This window comes from Hetaerina americana, unplaced genomic scaffold (genome assembly GCF_022747635.1).
Source record: "Hetaerina americana unplaced genomic scaffold, ioHetAmer1.1.p SCAF_2, whole genome shotgun sequence".
NCBI lineage: Eukaryota > Metazoa > Arthropoda > Insecta > Odonata > Calopterygidae > Hetaerina > Hetaerina americana.
The window spans coordinates 13,689,575-13,712,851 of NW_027286763.1; the positions used below are offsets into that span (position 1 = coordinate 13,689,575).

The following is a 23,277-nucleotide window of genomic DNA, read 5'->3' on the forward strand; positions in this document are numbered from 1 at the left end:
GAATGTGGCTGGGTCATCGCGGGCATTTCCGGTTGAGGGCCAGGTGGGAAAAGAAACGCACCGAGCCAGCCCTGGGAGCTTCATTGGGGCGTCCACACTCAGAGCGCATGGGCCCAGGAGTCGATCCTGGGAAGCCACCCCTCCCCCTGCTCGTCTCCCCGAACCTTGTCACTCGAATTAGCATATAACGCTCAAAACCTAGCATAATCGGAATAAATTAGTTAACTAAAGAGCTGCAGCCATAAAATCATCATACTACACAACTGAGAAAACCTAAAGTTTAAGGTAAAGCATGTTGACAGGCAATTTGTAAACATCTTATTAAAATACTAAGATTTAATATATCTACCTATTTCGATATATTGAAATACATATAAAATTTTAACCTGCTACAGTAGTTTCAATTTGTATTTCGATGACAGATATTACATCAGGAAAAAAGAAGTTTGTCAATTTGCCTTTTTAAAAGAGGTACCTTTTTGTCAAAGGCAAACACCTTTGTTTTTAAAATGTTGACGTTGAATGATCTCATGGACTGCGGTGCAACGCGCATGACTACATACTGTTCATACAATGTCACGACTGAGAAATTCGTGACGTTGTATGAATGGTATTTCGTCATAAATTCTTGTTCCTTTAAAATCCCAAAATTTCGGAGTGTAAGACTATAAATTCAAAGTGCAAGTGCCTTATCTAGCTGGCTAAAGTATACAGCCGAACGTTGAGGGATCCGGGCCCGAATACCATTCATGGTGAATGATTTCTGCACTTTTAAAGTGCTGCATTTAAAAGTCAATTACAACAAAATATCTTAAAAAATTATTTGGATATTTGAATGTTTATTGTGGCTCCAGTTTTGTAGAAGAAAGGTAAACCTGAGATTTAAAAATTAAAATATAAAAAATGAATTTATGTTGAAGGTAACAAAATGAAGAGAGCAAGCAGAACACCATGGGAGAAGTGGGCAAAAGGGAAAATTAAGGATGCAATAAAACTCAGCTGTGGTGAAAAGTAAAAGAATCAGCAGGGAAAAGGAGATAAATGAATGAACAATTTGCATTTGGTACTAGCAATGAAGCCTAAAATTACTATCAATGGATGCAATCACATAAATTTTATACAATTACTTTGACGCCAGTGTTAGGCCTGATTAATTTATTTAACATAATACAATTAAAAATATTTTCCCAACAGTCTTCTTGGCATGTACAGCAAAAGAGCATTATATTAGACAGTCCAGGGATGAATAGAAAGAAATCTTCCCAAAGAGTTGAAAATTGCCAAGAAAAAGTCACTGTCAAATGGCAAGCCCCACTGTCAAAACAGGTTTGGAATCATGTCAGCAGTATTTGGAAGACTGGCATACTACCCAATGTTTTCTAATAACCTTTCTGCATGTTTTTATGACAACATAAACATTTTCGCAAAGTATTTTTCATCTGTGTACATAAAACATGATAGTACTAATTTGCAAAATTTTTATGCTCTACCTCCATGTCTATATCATCTTTTATATTCTCAGTAGAAGCCATTGAAACAGAACTAACCATCTTGATCTCCCAAAGGTTTTGGTCCCCATGAACTCCCACCTTGAATAGTACCTACCTTACATTATTTAAATTGTACAAAAATTTAGTAAAACTCCCACCTCAACTAGTATCATTGGCCTTGAGCAGCATGGTTTTACTAAAAAAAGATAAACACTCACTGATCTTTTGGGTGGTATGGTAAAAACCTTACAAACAGATGTCATATGTGCTGACTTCAATAAGGCTTTTGGCTACTAGTCAAGAGCTTCTTAGAAACTTGGACTCAATGGGAATTAGTGGTATCTTACCTAACTGGATAAAAATTTATTTGACAAATGGAAAATTGCAGTGAAAATGTATGCATCTAAAAGTAAATGTATCTATCCATTATCAGGTACAACCCAAGGATCCCATCTGGGCTGCTATAAATGGTATTTTAATAGCCTTAAACCCATTTCCTCTTCTTCTTAAGCTAATGAATTAACCTTTATTTAAACTGATCAATCAATTGATGATCACCGACTAACTCTGCATTGTCTTTATAGGGCTGAAGCCTGATGTTAGCATAACTGCCTAACTTTAAACTTAAAAAATGCTATTCTGTAACATTCAGCTGGAAAAGTAACTCATGAATATGGATTATTGGAAACATATGAATATAGATTAGGCAATTATCCTCTGGCTCAATAAACAAATATAAAAGAGCATTGAGATACATTCAACTCACAGTTAACATTTCATCAACATCATAACTATATTCAATCTAAATCATACAAATCACTTAGATTTATCTTCTGATATTGTAAAAAATTTAATCATATAGAGCCATTTAAAGTTTGGTTCAATGCAAAAGTTAGGTCACTCTGAATATTGCTCTATTGTTTGCTCACTTTCCCACAAACTCCATCTCCATACCATCAAATGTGTTCAAAGAAACTGTATGCACAAAATTGCATTCATATTCAATCTTGACAGTGAATCCTATAGTTATCATGAAATGTTAACTATATATAGCCTTCCCTCCTCGCATAATTGTAGTAAAATCAATAATATAACTTTCCTTTAAAATTTACCTTTCAGAGCACCTTCTCATACCACAAGGTATGAAGCACTCTTTGATATTAGATAGTATGCATAAAATTGCACTTACTACTCACCTGGTAGTCAGATTTATATTATATGTGTGTGTACATGTGCACCATCTGAAAATGTCCTTCATGCTTTGCAAATCAAAATTATTCTTCAATTCTATATCATATATTAATTCTCAACTACAAGTATGTACCTTGATGTGATTTTTAACATTCGGATAATGTTCTTCATGATTATTGAACTAATAAATATGTTTTTGTTTTCTCTTGATTAAAAAACTAATTATCATTAATAATAATAAATAAGCAAACTCCAAAGATAAATTTACTGGAAGCACCTTTTAGATTAATTCCAAATTCATTATCCAAATTCTACAAATATTAAACATTCGATGAAAAATTCACAAAATCTCATTGAATCATTCACAACTAATAACTTACCTTTAAACTGAAGATGGGAGAGGAAGGGAATAGCAAAAGCATCCATCATGCAACGCTCTAAGCTCTGTTTCTAAGAGTATGGAATAGGTGCCAATCTAAGAAGTGTGGAATAATACGAAGGGGTTTCTTGTTAATAGGTGGTATTATTGTACTGAGATATATTGCTACAATGACACCTGTTCTTATTGCCTTCATACATTACACTAACAATTTCTATGGTGTTATATAATGTAAAACTCCCACTACCGGTAGTTTAGTTCCAGGAGTGAGTTTAATTATAGGCATACCACCATTGTTAAGGAAACTACCTTCGAAAGCATAAAAGGCACAAACAAAAAATAATAGAAGCCAATCATGGGCACAAGATACTAAAAGACCAATCATCCATAGCGTACTTAGCAAGAGAACACTTGATATTAAGCATTGTTTGAAGCAGCAGTTGAAGGGTATTTAACATGAGTTTTGCTGTCATCATGCATTGCATAAGGAATGAACAATATTTACATATATCTGCGCAGAAATCATGTTTTGGTTACTTATGTCACTTGACTGGTCTTTTCTATTAATATTGTGGGGGCTTCTAAATCCTTCAGTCATCGGTGAGTTTGCATGCGTGCCCTGCACCGTTCTCAGATCCTCAAGGTCAATCTCTCTCTCTCCCTTTACCCAAAAGCAACTATTTCCTTCACATAAATTTGCCCAATTATAAAATATTTTCTCTAAACTTCATTCAGTTCCTTAATTAGTACCCTCACCACTGGCTCTAAATCTTTCCCACATATTAATACCTCTACCTAATCTACCACTTCTTCGTGTAGATATATTCAGCTGAGGAAAGCATTGGCACAAACTAGTTTAGGTTTAAGTCCCATATCCTGTCATGGGCTACAGATAGATTGATTTTGATGAAACTAACTAATAGAGGTGTCTGGTTTTATGGGCAGGGATTGGGAAAAATGTATGGATCAAACAAACATATATCACCGCATGGAATCAGGCTCAATAAGAGGGGCTCATTTCTATGCCAAAGCTATGTTTATCTTTTCAGATCAAGTATATATTTTGTCTTAGAACACCCAAATACCTCAACTCACAAGAACTATTTGGAAGATCACAGCAACTATTTAGTGCTTACCTAGCTAATGAGGGAGACTGCACCTACTGGGAGATGAGGTAGGCAACAATCCATTGTCTGAAACATAGCAACAAACCCTATTTTCCATTTCCTTTCCTCTCTCCTTGCAACCCAAAAGGACTTTCTTCGAACCAGTCCATATCTTTCATTTCATTACCTTCATTCACTTTGTTTGCTTTCCCAAAAATTCCTCAGCCCACTATCCAAATTGTTATCCTCTTAAGCCCCAAGAGGAATTCTTCCAATCATAATGATGCTGACATATTGATTTTGCATTTGGGAAAGGAATAAAATTGTCATTTGGACATAGTTTTACTTGTATAGGGGTGATTTTTCTAAGAGTCATTCCCACATTACATTGGTGGGGCCCTCTTTAAGTAATACTAAGTCTCAACAATGATCACTTCCAGACAAAGAACAAGAAGTGCCCTCCGCAAACTGCACCCACTGGGAGCAGGAGCAAATACACATCCAGCCAAATGGCCAATGCAATTAGGCCGTGGAAAGAGGCAGGCAGTTTTCACATTCTTGCCTAATAAGAAACAGCCACTTCTCTCAAGGATATAGAAGATTCAACTGTTGACGTTGTATACAATACTTGAATTTGTTAGAGACAGTGCTAGGTGGCACGTAGTAAAACAGATGATGGCAAACATGGAACAAATGATTCAATACAACATGTTCAGGTAAGGGATAGCAGTAGATTTAGGGAGAGTTGACTTAATTTAATCACACTATGGCATTGGAATTTAATTAATTCTACATTTAAGAGCAGAGAATTATGAAAAGATAAATATATTGCCAAATGAGATATTGCCAGTTGAATTTCAAAAGGTGTATATTATGATAGCAAATAATGATGGAGTGAAGAATATTCCATACATAATACCACTATTGGTAAATATATAGAAGAAGATGACCCAGCTTTTTAGTGATGAAGGAAAACAAGATATTTTGAAGTCTTTTGGACATGCCTCAAATCAGAATGATATTTAGAAGTGCTTGAACATAATGAGAAATTCACATTGTGAAATTATCAAGCGAAGTGAAAACACACTTGATACGTTTCTTTGCTGCACTACTGCCTCTAAAACCACCAGTATACTTTCCTAATGAATCTTACTCCCCTAAGATGGCAGCTGCAGGGAGATTCCAGGACAACTACTAGAAATATTCCAGTAAGCAGCACTTGCCACCCTGAAGGCATGGGTGAGGTGCTTAGGAGATACTACTGACTGTATTCTGTCCACTGAAGATTAATAATAAAAAATTACAATCCAAACAATTTTCTTTTTTCAAAACAAATGCTTGAGAATAACAAGACAAACATTTACAAAAACTAAATGGAAATTGTACTATTATTTCTTCAGAGGTTCTCTCTACATGTGTGACTTTGATGCATACAAATAAATTCGTGCAAAGTTTACCATTGGGCAACATATTTTATAAATAATTAATAGGAGTGAATGACATTATATACAAGAGACACGGTTTACATGGCTCACGTTTTCAGCCCAATTTAAACTAATCAAAGAAGTAAATATCTACCTGTCCTTGCCAACACACACTTTGGACGTAAATTCATGAAATAGTTTATTAGGTGGAGGTTAAGACAAATTCACTGTTTTCCACACTTTTCCAGCAAACACATTCGAACTATTTCGGAGGATCAATACCAGTCATCTTGCGGAAGCTTGAACGTTTCATTGTTACTTCTAATTACTTCTATTCCCGGGCCGAAATAAGCCATCACATAATAAGACCCATCAGCCGGTCTTAAAGTCTGCGTAGCTATCTTCAAAATATCATACAACTGTCCAATGAACATATACCCCAAGGAACACAACTTGAGCAATCCGTGACCAGGATATCCAAGGTAAAACCGATCCACTCCAAACATGCCAAGGAAAATCGACAGGAGGAGAGCAGTTTCAAACGAATATCCATTCCTACAAGAAAGAATTATTAGGGGCTCAAATTTCAAAGTGGGGATTTTGTCTAAAACGAGTAAAGTATTAGGAAACTCACGTCCATTTGCAAGGTATATTTTTATAAAATGTTGAATTCTTGGTATCATGACATATTATGCCATCCGCAGCACGGCACAAAACTGGAAAATATAGTCATGAATAACATAAGCAAACATAACATTAAAACCATTAAAATTGCAGATGAGTGACATAAAACATGATCTGAGCAATGTTTGTTTACCTTTTGCCAAATTCATTTTTGTGCATCCCCTAGGTTGCTGGGTTTTAGGATCAACGAGATCATAGGATGGATCTGGACAAATGTACTGTCCAAGTCTCAAATTACTGCAGTCTGTCTCATAAATGCTGTCAAATTCTACCAAATTCGCAAGCATCACGGACGACATAAATACACTCATTCTAAGTATAGTTGGTCCCATTTTCACATACCTAAGCTTTCAACATATGTCATATTCAACAACCACACAGTAAAAAATTACATTAATATTATAACTTTCAATAAAAGTGTAAAATAACTAAAAGTTTAGCTTTTTGTCTGCCTTCTCGACAAATACTCATATGATACCAATTGAATTTGGACAAGTGAAACGCAAAATATTTCCATGACCGGGAGTTTCAAGCTAAATGAAAACATATCATTGAATTGTCGCTGACGTTTGGGGGCGGCTACACTGGCATGAAAGTGACATAAATTTATCCGAAAACGGTTGTTAAGTATTTAGTTTCCGAATGGCTCTAATTGCGGTCATAAGTTGTTAGCCAGATATTTCGCGAATGAATTTGAGGACTTAGTTATGTGTATGGCAGTTAGTACTTCGAAAGTGCAGAACAACTCAAACTTCTTATGAAAAACAGCTTATTTAAGAAAATATATCGCAAAAATATTCCTGTGGTATTTTATTTTATGTAAATGATTTAAAAAATCTTAAATGGCATCATTTTCCTTGAATTAATTCGATTTCCATTTATTTGATATTCACAAGAATATTTGTTTATTGATGTGCATATTTGCATTTTATAAACTCGAATCTATACCCCATTCTGTTGGAAATACTTCTAAAAAATTTTTTTACGTTTTAATGTGAATTAAGTTTAAGTACTCATCTCATTTTTAGAAATATTCATATACATATATTTATGATTGAGTGCGTACCGATCCACCTTGATGCAATTTGTTCAATGATGTTTGGTATAGGCACCTATTCCTACCTGAGTGGTATTGTTGATTACTTCAAGAGAGGTACTATCAAAATCTATTCGTGCCATCTATTATTGTTCAATACCTTACTTATTTAGTTCTTCATTTTGATGGTGACTAAAGAAGTTGGTATGTTGTCAGTACTTTTGTGCATTTAACATATTTTCTATAGTCGTAGATAGTTTGTCTAGTTAAACTGCATGTATGTGTAAATAAAATCTAAGAGGTATTAAGTTTCATTCCTTCATTTACAGATACTTATTTTCGTTTGAAGAAATCCTTGTAGCTTAATTATGTTTTGCTAATTAATAATAGTTCAAATATATAGTGACACTCCCTCCCCGGACTACAACCTTGACGTGGTGGATGGGCTTGTGCGTTCCGATGACCCCTAGAGCTGTGCTGGCGGGAGTAATAATTATTGCTCCTGGTAGGGTCACCCATGCCAGATAGGTCGAAGGTTAGGAGCCAGACGAAAGGTAGTCCACGCAGCGTCTGTTCCTCGGTGAGGCGGCTGCAATGGCGTCTGACCCCAGTGGGGTGGCCAGTAAGTGATGGTATCACGTTAAAAACACTATTGAGGAAGGCAACGGGAAACCACCTCAATTATCATTCCCAAGAAAAATATGATGGACTATACAGATATTTTGAGTCCTGGCAACTACGGGGCTCGGCCCAATTGGCCGTGTGTCGTGCCCGGCAGCGGGGGAGGCAAGGCTTCCGCGGTCGTCATCCAACAAAACCCTTGCAAGGGAAAACCAGCAGCAGCAGGACAGAAGACGCAGGAAAAGAAGACCACATTAGTTAGAATAGGAACGTGGAATGTTAGGACAATGATGAGGACAGGGAAATTGGAGAATGTTAAGCGAGAGATGGAAAGGGGAAATATAGATATTTTAGGTCTATGCGAGGTGAGATGGAAAGATAGCGGGGATTACTGGAGTGATAAGTATAGAATAATATACAGCGGTGGGGACGAGAGCCAACGAGGGGTTGCCATAGTATTAAATGAAGAGGTAGGAAGAAGCGTAGTCAACATAGAGCAGGTAACGGATAGAATACTACTAGTGGAGATTAAAGCAGAACCGACGAACTTAGTTATTATTCAGGTATACATGCCACCGAGCAACCATAAAGAAGAAGAGGTCGATAGGATATACGATCAGTCAGAGGACATGATCGCGTGTGTTCCTGCAGGGAAACATTTGATAGTGATGGGGGATTGGAATGCGACGGTAGGCGAAGGAAGAGATGGTGATGAGGTGGGGGACTACGGTTTAGGCAGGAGGAATGACCGCGGGGAGAAAGCAGTTGAGTTCTGCAGGAGACAGGGCTAGGTCATCACCAACACTTGGTTTAGACACCACAAAAGACGCAGGTATACATGGAAAATGCCAGGTGACTCAGAAAGGTATCAGCTAGATTATATCCTGGTTAGACACAGGTTTAGGAACAGTGTGATAAATTCGCACAGCTTCCCCGGAGCGGATGCGGCCTCTGACCACAATTTAGTTGTTATGAAATGTAGAGTCAGAAAATGGAATGAGTTAGAAAATGGAATGTAGAAGCATTAAATGGTTTGAATAGGAAGGAATACAAACAGGCGGTAGAGGAAATCATGGAGGATGGTAAAGAGCTAAGTACCATCGAAGAAAAATGGGAAAGGATCAAGAAAGGGCTGTCTAATGCCACAAAAGACACTATTGGAACCGTTAACGCTAAAAGGACTAGGAAACCATGGATCACGGATGAGATGATTACAAAGATGGATGAGCGGCAAAATTGGAAGAATGTAAATACAGAATTAGGCAAAATGAAGTACAAAGAATTGAACAATAAATTGAGGCGGGCAACAAATAAGGCAAAAGACGCATGGTGGAAGACGCAGTGCGAGGATATGGAAAGTCTCCAGAGGAAGGGTGAAATCGGTGCGCCGTACAGAAAAGTTAAATCGTTATCGGGAAGTAAGAAAGGAAGACCTATGCTAACAGTTAGAGATAAGGCGGGTAAGGTAATAGTTGACGCAGGAAAGATCCAAGAGAGATGGAAGGAGTATATAGAAGAACTGTATAGTAAAGAACTCAGACCAACAAAGTTATACATTGAAAAAGAAAATGACGTAGAGGAAGACAGCTTAGGTCCAGGCATACTAGACAATGAGATAGAAAGGGCATTAAGGGAGATGAAACTAAATAAGGCCGTGGGGGTGGATAACATTCCCGTGGGACTTTTAAAATGCTTAGGAAAGTGTGGGAGGAAGAGGCTATATGGGCTAATCCGTAGTATTTATGAGGAGGGAATCTGGCCGGAAGACTTTGTGAGATCAGTTATAGTTCCTATTCCGAAAAAGGTAAAGGCTACGTCATGTGAGGACTATAGGACAATAAGTTTGATATCTCACGCAGCTAAAGTTGTTCTTAGGATCATAAACAAAAGGATAGAGAGTAGGGCAAATGATTACTTAGGGGATGATCAGTTTGGGTTTAGGAAGGGGAGAGGTACGCGTGATGCCATTGCAGTAATGACATTATTAATCGAGAGGAATATAGAACACAACCAGGAGGTATTTGCCTGTTTCGTAGATTTCGAAAAAGCGTTTGATGGAGTGAATTGGGGAAAACTAATGAGTATATTGCAGGAATTAGAAATAGATGGGAGAGAAAGGAGGCTATTCCGCAACCTGTACATGTCTCAGACTGCTCAGGTGCGAGTGGGGAACGGGGAGTCCGGTTGGGCAGTGTTAGGAAGAGGTGTAAGGCAGGGTTGCCCATTATCACCGTTGCTGTTCAACCTGTATGCAGAGGAAATGATTGAAGAGGCATGGGAAGAACTGGAGGTAGGAATGAAGGTGGGCGGGGAATTCGTAAAATCAGTTAGGTTTGCTGATGACCAAGCTTTAGTTTGTCAGTCAGCCAAGGGGCTGCAAGCATTGCTGAGTGAATTGGAAATTCAGTGCGACAGGTATGGGATGAGAATCAATATTAATAAAACAAAGGTTATGCGATTTTCTAGAAAGAAAAAGGATAAGCTTAACATTAAAGTAGGAGGGCAAAAACTAGAGCAGGTAGAACAGTTTATGTATCTCGGTAGTGTTTTGGACCAACACGGTCAAAGTAGTAGGGACGTAAGGCGAAGATTTGCGCTAGGCAAAGAGGCTTTCACAAGGAGGAGGGAGTTGATGACAGGGACGTTGAGTAAGGATGTTAAGAAAAGACTCGTAAAAACTTTGATATGGAGCGTAGCTATGTACAGCGCGGAAACGTGGTCATTGAAGCAGGAGGATAGACGTAGATTGGAGGCTTTTGAAATGTGGTTGTGGAGAAGAATGGAGAAGGTGAAATGGACAGAGAAGAAAACAAATGAGGAAGTACCTGGTATGGTGGGCGAAGAGAGGGGTTTGTTGGGAGAAATCCTATGGAGGCAGGAAAAGTGGATGAAGGGGGTGTTGACCGGCAGTGGGATGTTGAAGACTGTGATAGAGGGGAGAATGTTGGGCAAAAGAGGAAAGGGAAGAAACAGGATAGGGATGTTGGACGGGATGAAGGGAGGAAGAAAGTACTCAGAGATGAAGAGGGACCTGATATAAGTAGAGTAGGATGATGGATTTTGTGTTTTGTTTGGAGTAATAAAATGTTTTTTTGGTAGTTGTGTCCATCCAAAAACCTACCTTAAAAAAAAATAGTGACACTATATTTTTTTTCAGGTCGTAATGGCTACGTACTATTTATACTGAAAATGGAGTGTTTTTGACTGAGTCCTGCTTGCCCAGTTATATATGGGTTTTTATTTTTTCTGTCTTATTACTGGTGTTTAGATGGAAAATGAAATTTTGGTGAGTTGTTCAGTTTAAGGAATAAAGAATTGTTAAATTATTCACTGTATTAGTTCACATATTATTTTAACTTATGGTATCTGAGAAGTTATTTAATACATTTTATTATAACCGTTATCTTCAGTGATTGGTTAATCTATTATTATTCAATTATTTCTTATGCAAAGACTAATTATCCAAAAGCTTGCTGTTATTACAGATTTTATAGATATTTAGAAATTTATGTACCGGAATGACACTTTAATACAATGAAAGGAAAAAACATATATTAGTTCCACAGTTATAAAAACATTTCCATATGGGTACAATTTACATATAGTTTCATACTCGTTATTAAGAATAAAAATATAATTTAGAATTAAAGAAGAATTTTGATTCGCAATAAATCCATAGCATTTTAAGATACGCAACAGGTACATGTGTACAGGTGCACAAATAAACCTAGTTAGATTAATGAATGTAGACAAAATATCAATATCAAATAATATTTCAAATTAAAAAACAGAAACAGAATATTAGAAATATAGTATTTGTTACAGGCCTGAATTATGGTAAAAAATGATAAATGTTGGTAGTAGTTATTAAATTTGTGGCATCGATAAAGAAAATTTACCCAATGGGCTTTATGAACAACTTATAGCCATGCACAAATATCCACACAGCAATAATTAGGATTCTAAAATTCTTCAGATATTTTTGCTAACATTTTTTTTAACAGAACCTGGTGAAATATAAAAAATATGTCAATATAATCACAATTGTTGGCATCTCTCATCTCGGCTTTAGGCGAATATTAAGTGTAAATTAAAGGAGTGCTTCATACCTTGTTTTATATGAAGGTACTCGGAAAGATAGAGTAAATTGTATATGTAAAACCTACTTAAAATCAATGCATTACAGCTTCAAAAGTCCTGACAGAGGTATATGGTATGAATTCTATGGTACACATGCATTTATTTATTAATTATTTCATCTCGTTATTTTACAATGTTAAAATATAAAATATGTCATATAAAAAACAAGAAAATTTATTCATACATAGTTATATTCAAAATAAATGGTTACAGCTTGTCATACCTTGATGAAAAACTCTCATTTAGGTCATGAAAACAACTCCTGATTAAAAAAAAATTTATTCTAGATAGCATCTGATATGAGTTGTTACCTTTTATGCCTCCTGATAAATGATTATGAATTATCACGCCAGCTTTAAGGGGTCCTTTTTGAAACAAAGAAGTGGAATATTATTGTAGTAAACGCACTATCTTTCTTTGCCTTGTGGCATAAAAATGGATATTCTAATTTTTAAAAAAATATACATATGCTTTCTGGAACAAACACAATGGTATGATATATGTGCAAACATGTTACGGGTCAGATTTCAAGATTTATAAAAGGAGGTCTACATGATTCTCTTTTTGGAATTTCGGCCTTATATCTAATAACTCTTTTTTGCATGATGAATACTTCGTTGACACCCGTAGCAGAGCCCCAAAAGATAATTCCATAATACACTCATGATGGGAAATCACCAAAATTGGCTGTTTTTAAAACTGCTTGTTTGACAACCTTGTCTTAGGTTTCTTTGGGCATAGGAAATTCTGGAAAGTTTACTGCATGAGTGCTTGATATGTCCATTCCAGTTAAAGCTTTCATCCATTATTAAAACTAAAAAGTTGGTGCCAAAAACTTTCTTCAGCAGAATATCTTTGATGGAAAGATCCATTTCAGGGGTTTCATTTTTTTAATTGTATATAATTTGTTTGTTCAAAATTTATTGCTAGCTCAGTTTTTGTGAATCAGTTTCATAATAGTGCTAGGGAATCATTAGCATCATACTCCATTTAGAAGAATGGATCTTATAATTGCGTAAAACATATTTTTGTACTAATTGAATGTACCCATCAACAGTACTTCTTGAATATTATTTTATTTTGTAAAAAAATAATTTAGGTTTCTTCAAATAGCATCCAAGATGTATAAGTTAAAAGCATAATTGCTTCATTTATTGAAATAAGAGTAAAAATTGAGGATATGTGTATGAAATAAGTTAAATGCAACAATGGGTAATAAGTGAGAATTGTAATTTTTTGAAAATTGACATTACAGGGAAGCACAGAGTGAAATGAGTGGATTATTTAAGAAAATTAATAAAGCTGCATATGATTTTAAGATATTGAGTCACTGGAGTTTTTCTAATCAAAGCATTGGCTTGTATGCTATATTCCAGGCTGACTCCATCAAGCCATAGCACCACTCTTTAAGTTAAAAACAAATTATCACAATTAAATGTAAAAAAACCAAGTGTGCATTTATGTGAGATTAAATCCCAAAATGACTTTCACTGGCCATATGCAACAGTAATAGACCTAATCCCATGGGAATAGTGCTCTTTAGCAAATTGAGTGATGAACTAAAAGAAATCATGAGAGCCCACTTTTCAAAAGCATGCTAAGGAAATGTTTACATACCTTCCATTTCTCTTTGATCCAGGAATTTCTTGAGAATGATAGTTTATAATGTTTGTGGATGCTCTTGTTGATGTTATTATGTTTAGACATCTACATGTTTATTGCTATTTTTCCACCTTATAATTTTTAGGTATCCTATGTTATGTATATATATTACATGCTTCAACAATATTATTGTCACTCTATAAGTATGAATTGTCTTTTTGTCTTTACTCATGGGACTTGACTATTCTAATGGCAACATGAACACAATGAAAATGTGATATATATCATCAGACTCTACATATGCTGTCCATAATAAGGATAAGCATGCAACAAAAATGATCTAATTCCATGGTTTTCCAGGGAAATAGCTTTCTCAAAGAATCAGGTTTTCTGTATAAATTAGAAGGAATACAGACCACTATTTTCAGTAGTCTATAATTCAAAATATTGTTTCAATGCCTGCAGTATGACTTTAAAATTGACCTTCAAAATTCAAGAATTTTTCACACCACACCAAAGCCGAGAAAATACACATAATCTTATGAGAATTGTGATAGCATTTTAATTCCTGAAATCTGCTGCAACTGAAATAAACCAATGTGTTAATCAGCATCATGACAGGTTATCAATCCATGAATTGGTTTGTAGCAAGTCTTCACACTATATCCTGCCCTCTACCAAAATCTTTATTTTCTCATTGTTCCTTGCATCTACATTTTTCACCATCTGCCTCACATTGTTCGTCCTTGGTCTATCTCTGTTATTCTTCCCTTACAAGTTTTTCCCTTTGATTATGGTCTTCAGTAATATGACAGCAGTCCGGAAAGTAACTTACGTTTCTGTGTAGCAAGCAAAGTGGTGGGTGGAGCCAAATGTTTGCTGGATTGACGCACACACTAGGGCAGTACACCCCAAACTGTAATGTTTGGAAGCTCTTTGTTTACAGTAGCGAGTCAAAATGAACAATAAAATTGGAAATCGTGCCAAGTGTAAAATCTGTTAAGTGATTAGATTTTTGCTGGCATTAAAGTTCAAAGCTGCTGACAACTATTGCAAAAATAGTGCTGTGCACTGACTAAGTTATGAATGGCAGTGTCGTGCATCAGTGGTGTTGATACTTTAAGAATGAATGGACAAATATCCATGATGTCCAAAAAGTGACGATCCATCAGTTCATCTGTCACAAGGTTATCCCACCATTAGGATCCTTATTGTGAACATTGGTGCGGCGGCCATTTTTAAACTGAATGCCTCGCTCCACCTTCACTCATTATTTCGCCTCCATATACTTCACAACGATGTCTATGAATTTCAATTGCCCAGTGTTTTTTGCCAGTAAAAGACTTATCACAGATGGAACATCATAAATCATGGGATTTTCTATTGCAGTGCACATTTTAACAGTTTGTAGGGAGCAAAGTAGAAGAACAACAGTGTGCACATTACCAGAGAAGGATGTGTACTGTCTGTAGGGATGTTTAGGTACCAAGATATTGGCCCTACTCACTGCCACACTAGGTCAAAATGTAAGTTACTTTCTTGACAGCCTTTGTATATTGTGCCTGAGGATATATCCAATTAATTTCCCTCTCCTCTTCTTGTAAGTGCCCTCCACAGACTACTCTCATCACCCAACCTTCATAGTACTTCTTCATTTGTTACCATTTCTCTCAATTTCAGTTGTAGAATTCTTCTATAGCACCATATTTCCATCACAAACAATCTTCCAATTTCTTCCGCTGCTCATACCATCCAAGTCTCACATCCATTGTAAAGTAGACTTTATATATTACTCACAACAAATCTTAGGCATATGCTAGCACTGATTGCTGCAAGTGATTGCTGCTTCTGATAGAGCACCTTTTCAAGTCATGTTCTGCTCACTATATTTTATCCCATGCTGCTGTCGGCTGCCTAAATAGCAACATTCTTTCTCTTGCTCCAGGTGTCTTCCTGTAGTCGTACTTGGCGATTTTGTGAGTGCGTCTTGGCGATAAGTGTTCCTACAATTTTCCATATCCTTGTCCTAAATCTGCTAATGGAAATCCAACCATGGCTTAATTTCCTTTAATCTCTCTCTCATTATTTCTTCATTCTCTTTTTTTCACCTTTAATTTAAGGTGGTATTTCATTAGCACTAAATTTTGGTTGCTGTCAATTTCTGCCCCTTGGTACCGTTTGCAGCCCTTCATTTGAGTCCAATATCTCTGCTTCATCAGTATGTACAGGTACTTGTAGTCAATTTTATCTTTTGTCAACCTTTTCATATGCGCTGGCATCTTTCACCTGCATCTTCTTTGTGGTTGATTCCAAAAGATTTTATATACCATAGTATATAGTTTGCTACTGTTGTCCTTACATAAGTCCTAGGTGACACATCTTATACAAATAAATGGAGTATTGCAAAATTGGTGCGTGCTACCAAATTAACTTGGGTAGGATTTACCATGCAATCCAATAAGGGCTGCAAATAATCTGCCACTGGTTATGGCTCTCATTGCCATGGTATATTTATACATACAAATGGAACAATGATCACTGTAAATGAAATAGGAACTCAAGCCTTATCATAGCACTCTAGGTGCTCTCTTCTAATGGCAATCAATTAGCACTGAATTGCAATTTTCTCCTGGTCGCGCTAAATTATCATATTGAATAACTCTTTACATATTTTCAGCTGTGCACAGGAGGCAAAATTCTCTCCTGATGCTGTCACTTCTGTAATACTAGCAATCCATGCTACTCAATAATGATTTAAAGCTAGTGGTTCTGAAAACTGACTCTTCTATTTCAGCATTATTGTCATCAGTCCATAGCTCAGCATGTTCTATGGTCTCATCTGAGATATTTTAATTCCAACTTAAACCATGGTTAGTAATTCCCTGTTGTACTCAATTTAATAGGCATGTACCTACTTTTTTAGAAGCTGCAGGCATGCTCAAATCATCTCTTCCTTCCCAGCAGCGTAGAGACTTAGAAGACATGCCATAATCTTTCCTGGGAATGACATCCTTTGAACCTAATTAGCATCAATGATGCTTGTGTCAAGTACACACTTCTCATGAAGTGTGAAAACTTGAAGAGTGAAGTTGAAATTAACTTTCAAAATTTATCTAAGTGACTGATTAGCTAGGTTTAAATTAGTCTCCAATGAACCCTAGAAAAATATTAGAATATGCTACAACTAGAGGCCCAATTCTCAAATGTTAATGAAATATCCACATTATTGCTCAAAAAGAAAGTACAAGAGGAAAACAAAATACATACCCACTGTGTAACCTTATTAAACCAATACACTCCAAATGTTGTCAGTGAAATTTATGCAGATATCCAAATACTATTGGCATTGAGTACCACTTCATATCTACATGAAATTGAGGCCCCTAAAAACTTCATTCAAATGCGCATTGTATCACGTTATAATTCCATTACATTAACAACAAAAGGTCCTATTCTCTCTTGCTTACATTTTGCAATGAGAATTCCAGCTGGTCCGGTCCTCTACTATATCTAGATCAAAAATGAATTCATCCTAAAGAAGTAAATACTTGTATGCATTTAGTTTTGTAGATGTTTGATTAGTAAAAAATTATGATAAAATTGCCATTCACGAACTGTTTGAGTAGCTGCTCGTGTCTCAAATAGAATTGGTGAATCTATGTGATCTTCATCTTTACATACACAACTGCAGGCATGCAACCACATTACAGGGATGCCCCCTGCCTGCCATCCCTGTAAATACATGGATGGCAGGAAGGACTATAATCAACCTGCATGCTTATGGTCTTCTGCACGCATGCCATAATCTAATGATCTCTTTTATTTATATCACGTGCTAAATACCCAGTTCATAGCCTACCAAGTTTTTGGTCATAGGAGAGATACTTAACGGCCTAGATGAAAGGAGAAAATGTAAGTAGGTAAGCACATAAATGGGGAGAAGAATGCACAGAAAACAAACAATGCAATAAAATTTGTCCAGAAGTTAATTGGGCCAAGGAAATGTGGTGGACAGATCAACATGGGAATATGGGGGAATTTAAAATACAATGAAAAACAGATTGATAATTAGAAGGTTATAGAATTGTGATGCTGTAAGGAGGGTAAATCTATACCTATAATGAGGGCTAAGACAGAATAGTCATTATAAGATCCAGGAGAGATGCAGGCACAGTGGAAAGAAAACGCAGTTGAGTGTTATGATAAAGATATTTGGCCGGCTAATTTTGAAATAGAATGGGAATAAATGTAGATGAAGATCTGAGTTCAACCACACTAAAGAGTGATTTAGATTAAGCACTAAATGAGATGAAGTGAAACAAGCAGAAGGAATAGATAATATTCCTTTATATATAATTATTAGTGTTTAGGGTAAAATTTAATGAAGGAATCCTTTGAACTTAGATACAGTATGTACACGAATGAGGAAGAATTTGTTGCGAAGATTTCCTTTGGTAAATTTTGATCCTAACCTCACAAAAGTCGACAAATCTCAATGACTGCATGTGAAGACTATAGATGAATGCTTAATACAAAAAGCACATACAGCAAAGGTAGTTCAAATAGTCATCAATAGAAGGTTACAAAACAGTGCAAACAACTACCCAGACAAATTCAGTTTAGCATTATAAAGGGGAGATGAATTTGTGATGCTATTGCAGTAATAAGAGCATTAGTAGAGAGGAACATTGAGTATAGTCAGAATGTCTTTGTGCGCTTTGTGGATTTTGAGAATGTGTTTGACCATGTAAAGTTGGCAAATTTAATGGAGTTAATGGGAGATAAGGGAGTGAACTGGAGGGATAGGACACTTAATTGAAACTTGAGCAAAGATCAAATGGCATAGGTAAGGGTAGCTGGGGAGAATTGGGATGAGAATGGTTAGGAAGGGGGCCGAGACAAGGTTGGCTGTTATTGGGAGTAATTTTTAATATATGAGTATTTGTCCAGAAGTTATTAAGGATAGCACTGGAAAGACTTCATCAGGGAAAAGTGAGTGGAAAGGTGTTTAAATGGGTTAGCTTTGCAGATGATAAAGTAATAGTGAATCAAACAGCCAGGTTGCTGTTATAAATGAGTGGGTAAGGTGATCAATACAAAGGCTTGGTGTTGAAGATGAACCACAAGAAAACAAGACAAATGAGTTTCTTGAGGAGTAAGAAAGCTACACTAAACATTAATTTAGGAGATGCTAAAGTAGATTTGTAGATCAGGTCATGCATATGAGCAGTATTTTAGAGGAAAAGGAGTATTGTAATGTGGACATTAGGAGGAGAATTTCAAAAGCAAAATAGGTAGTTACAACAAAATAGGAACTGATGGAGTTAATGGGCTCACTGAGTAAAGATGTGAAGAAAAGATAAATAAAAATTTAATATGGAGCATAGTGCAACTATTGATGTGCGACTTTGTCTTTGAGGATAGTTAACAGCATAGACAGGGCCATAAGATGAGTGTAGGTTGAAGGCTTTTGCGATGTGGGTGAGGTTTAGAATGGGAAAAATGAGATCTAACAAATTCAAAGTGTAAAATTCATTTTCCTTGCCTGGGATCCCGTTTTGCATTCCGATCAAGGTGGAAGATTTTTACCCTTTAAAATTGTTGCGTTGTAATGCATGTTAGATGACTCTGTCAAGAGTTATTGTTGTGGCATTTCCCACAGTTTCTTAGACTTTGGGCAAATAGAGCTTGACACGGAGGAAGGCAGATGATAAGGTTTTTAATAGGGTGGACAAGAGAGGTAATTTCTGAGAAAAAAACAGAAAAAGGCTTAGGAAATGGATGAATGATATATTGAAAAGCAGTTGTATGTTGATGTCCATGATAGAAGGAAGAATGCTGTCTAAGCAGGGCAGAGGGAAGAAGAGAGTGAGATTTTTAGATGATGGCAGGCAGATGTTATGTAGAAATAGAGATAAGAAATAGAAAGTTTTCATGATAAATAGCTGTTAGGGTTTTTCAAAAACATACCTTTAAAATATATAGACTTCCTGAATTGATTGCTTGTATGATTTGTGCATCATATAATCATACCAACATATGGTTGTGCATATGAATTTTGGAGAATGTTGAATGACTGGTCTCTCAGGGTGACTAAGAAAGAGACATGTGTGGGGGGAGAAACTGTGGACGGGGAGATATTGAATGGTGTGTGAGAGAAGGGGAGAGTTTGTGACTGGGGTTGAAGAGTTGCTGTGGAAAGGAATATGGCTGAAGTTTGTGAAGAGTAGGCACGGAGGCAACTGTTATTTTTTTGAACACATTTTTCCTGTCTCCATGCTAACTATTTCTCAAACACACACTTAATAAATAGCATAAGCTCATGAGCATGAATGCTTGATAGCTTTCCATTCATTCTATTTAGCCATTGATCATTTCACCCTCTTTTAAATAGAGTTAGTTAATAAAAAAAATAGGTTTAGGCTAATGGGGAAAATCCAGAGGTAATAGCTAAGTAGATAGATTTAATAAACTCAGATTTAACCTTACAGCTATTATATATAAATAAAACACATTGACACGTTCACATATCAAGTCTGTGTGGAAGAAAAAAGAATTCTACATGGAAGAACACTTTGGATTCACAATATTAGGAGTAATTTGAATGGGTGCCCATGGAAGTTCAATTAATCCCTTAGGTTGGATTAGCCTGTTTTTGTTCACATTTCACAACGTCTTCATTCTCTTTGGGAGTCGTGGGATAAATCTGGTGGTTCCTTCTGCCAGTGGTGATGACCGGCTGATGCTTCTCCTAGCACGCTGAGCGAGTACCATCGGTAGGATAGCGGCCATCGTCGCTGGCACCATGCCGGCACCAACGGCTGCCATTATCGCCTTCGTGCGATCGACCCCCATTCCGAGTTTGGGGGCGGTCACAGCGCGCACTACGATGGGGGCCATCTGGTTGTCATTCTCGTTTTGAGCGAGCATCCTCTTTCTCCTGTCCTCGTCCACCGTGTCAAACGAGCCGTCCACTTCCAGCATCCCTCCGTGGGACGTCGTCAGATTCCCCTCGGATGGGAGCACCAGTAACTTCACCATTCTTCGGCTCGTCCGCACCCTTCCAACCTTTGGCACCTCGTCTGCAATTTGTCGCCCGTAAGAGCGACGGTCCGCGCTCTTGGGCTTGTATGCTTTGGTATCCGAGAGGACGACCCACTGCCCTCCGCCGGATCCTTGGGAGGACGAGGAGGGCTCATCGTGGTAGACAACTGGTGTGGGATAGTTCTGCGGTCGTCTAGACGTTCCGTCCAGCTGTCCAGACGTACTCCAGCCGTGCGGGCGGTGCGCAACTGAGGGTCGATGGTAGTATTTGGTGAAATCACTCTCTGGGCGTATTTGCAAGAAGGTCTGTGGGCGGTCGTTACCGGGACGGCCGTTGGCGGGCCGCTGCTTGCCGCCGTGGGTCACGGGCCACTCGGGGTCCCTGCCGTCCGTTATGATCATCGGGCTGCTTGAAGACGGGGCGGACTGGTACGAGTCATGGGGCCGCGACGGCTTTTGCGAGCCGGGCCAGTGGTGGTAGTTCGCTCCCGAGCCCATTTGGTAGGATGGCCGATTCAGACTCGTGGATTCCGTGGGGAAAGGTGACATCGAGGAGTAGGGTGCTCTCGTTGCCTCTGGAGGCTTACTCCCCGGGTTGTCCTTGTCCGGGGTCCATTTGGATATCTTGCTGGAGGACCACGGCACGGGGTCCAGAGCCACCCAGCCATTCTTGTCGTTTTGTGGCGGGCGGTGAGGCGAGGGTCTGTACCAGAGGTTGGCCTTGGAGAGCTTGCCAGGATGCTGGCTGGCATCGTCGTCTCGCGTCCCTCCCGGAGCGGAGTCCACTTCTGGATCGTCATTTCCGTCCCTGCGGATGCCGTTCCCTTCTCCTTCACTGTCCGCGTCACCGCCGCGCAGTGTCTGCACGAATCGCACGATGGACTCCTGGGAGTGCTGCTTGAAGGTCGGAGGGGCGGTGGCGGGGGAAGGTCGCGCGGTTATAGTCTCGCTGCATGGCCCGTGCCCCGCCTTGCATTCGATCTTGAACTGAGGGATGTGGCGGATGCCACCCTCCGCCAAGGACACCGCATGAGGAAGGGCACCCCCCACCGACGCACCCTCCCTCCTACCTGGGGCCTTGCTGATGTCCAGAGGCCTGGAGGTGACGATGAAAGAGTTGAGCAGGGGTCTCCCGAGGGACTGATAGGGAGCTGGTGCTTTGTAGAGCGACGTGTAGTGGTCCGGCCTCGAGCTGTCTGGGACACGGACGCCGCTGCGGTCCAACTGGGAGGTCTGGAAATGGAGAGCCCGTGGGTCACCGCAACAGCCGAGGGCGAGCAGGAACGGCAGTATTAGAAGGAACGGTAGCATCTTGTTACTCTTACTTCCTCAATCAGCTCCGGGCCATCACAGGATAGCGTTTGTCAAGGAGTCAAGAGGAGCCTGTGGACCCAAGATATTCCGGTTTTTTGAGACGAATAGTATAGTCGACCGTTTACAATGTATCGTCTTATCATGCAGTGTATTTGTGAAGATGAAGTGCATTGTGCAGTAATTCGTACAAAATGGTTAAGAATAACATTAGTTCTTTATGAATAATATGGTGAAACCTCACGATAGGCAGCAGTCCCCAATGATAAATAAGCCCGATATCAATCAAGAAACTGAGATCTTACATCTCATTCGTGATTAAAAATGTGCATTCATATCAAAAGAATTTAATTCACCTATATTTTATGGATGAAAATTTGCGTTGCGGGAGATAGAGATTTCGATGCTAGAAACGGCCTCTAATAATGAAGTTGAGTCGCGAAGGTGAGCTTTAACAAGGGTCTCAACTTTCCTAATGCAGGCGACCTTGGTTTGGATCGGTGTAAGGTGACCTTGTAAGTCTCGTAAGAAGCTCCTGATGGGACCTCGCGAGTGCACCAATGATAAGAAGCAAATTGAGACGCTGATTGGCATGATCCGCCTGCGTGCCATCCCCGCGAAAGTCGAGACATTAAACCCTCAATATCCGCCATGTACTTATATCACATTACTGTCTATTGCGGGTCGATATTGACAAAAATGGCAACATAAAGAGTCATCTCCTGTTTCAGAGTCGAGACGAAGAATGTGAGAGAAATTCAATTCTGTGGTTTTGAATTTCAGTTCCGAGGATCCACCCAAAAAGATTAAAATTCGATTTGAAAAAGACCCAATGTTCCACTTCAACCTAATCCCAATTCGATGTTTAGTGCCAACACTTCGGACATGTTGCAACTAGGTGTGACGGCAAGGCAACCTGTCCTCGATGTGGTAACGACTGTAAGACGATGTTGAGTGCTCCTGAGGGCCCTGTTGTGTCAGTTCATGCGAGGGCCTCTTATTTTAGCGGCTATGCTCGGCTTCACCGGGTCGATTTGTCTTGCTGATTCTTTGGACAAATACGATTTGATTGCGGAGAGTTCTGAACCCATCTTTCCTGCCTCCTTTGGATTTCTCTCCATCATGCCTAGTACTCCCGCATTCGTTATATTTTCTGACATTTTCATCTTTTATGTCCTTCCCCACGCCCACATTTCAAAAACCTCCAATCCACGCCAATCATCTTGCTTCAATGACCATGTTTCCTTTC

General features: G+C 38.4%; 1 protein-coding gene across 1 annotated transcript; it reads right to left on the reverse strand.

Annotated features, from left to right (window-relative positions):
• Positions 1-4,631: 4,631 nt before the first annotated feature.
• bisc (TM2 domain-containing protein 1 biscotti) lies at positions 4,632-6,739 on the reverse strand. The gene is made up of 3 exons (XM_071584972.1): positions 6,408-6,739; positions 6,225-6,306; positions 4,632-6,145 (listed from the first exon to the last, which is right to left on the reverse strand). The coding sequence occupies exons 1-3, from the start codon at positions 6,604-6,606 to the stop codon at positions 5,866-5,868; spliced, it is 561 nt and encodes a 186-aa protein (XP_071441073.1). The 5' UTR covers positions 6,607-6,739; the 3' UTR covers positions 4,632-5,865.
• Between the last annotated feature and the right edge of the window lie 16,538 nt (positions 6,740-23,277).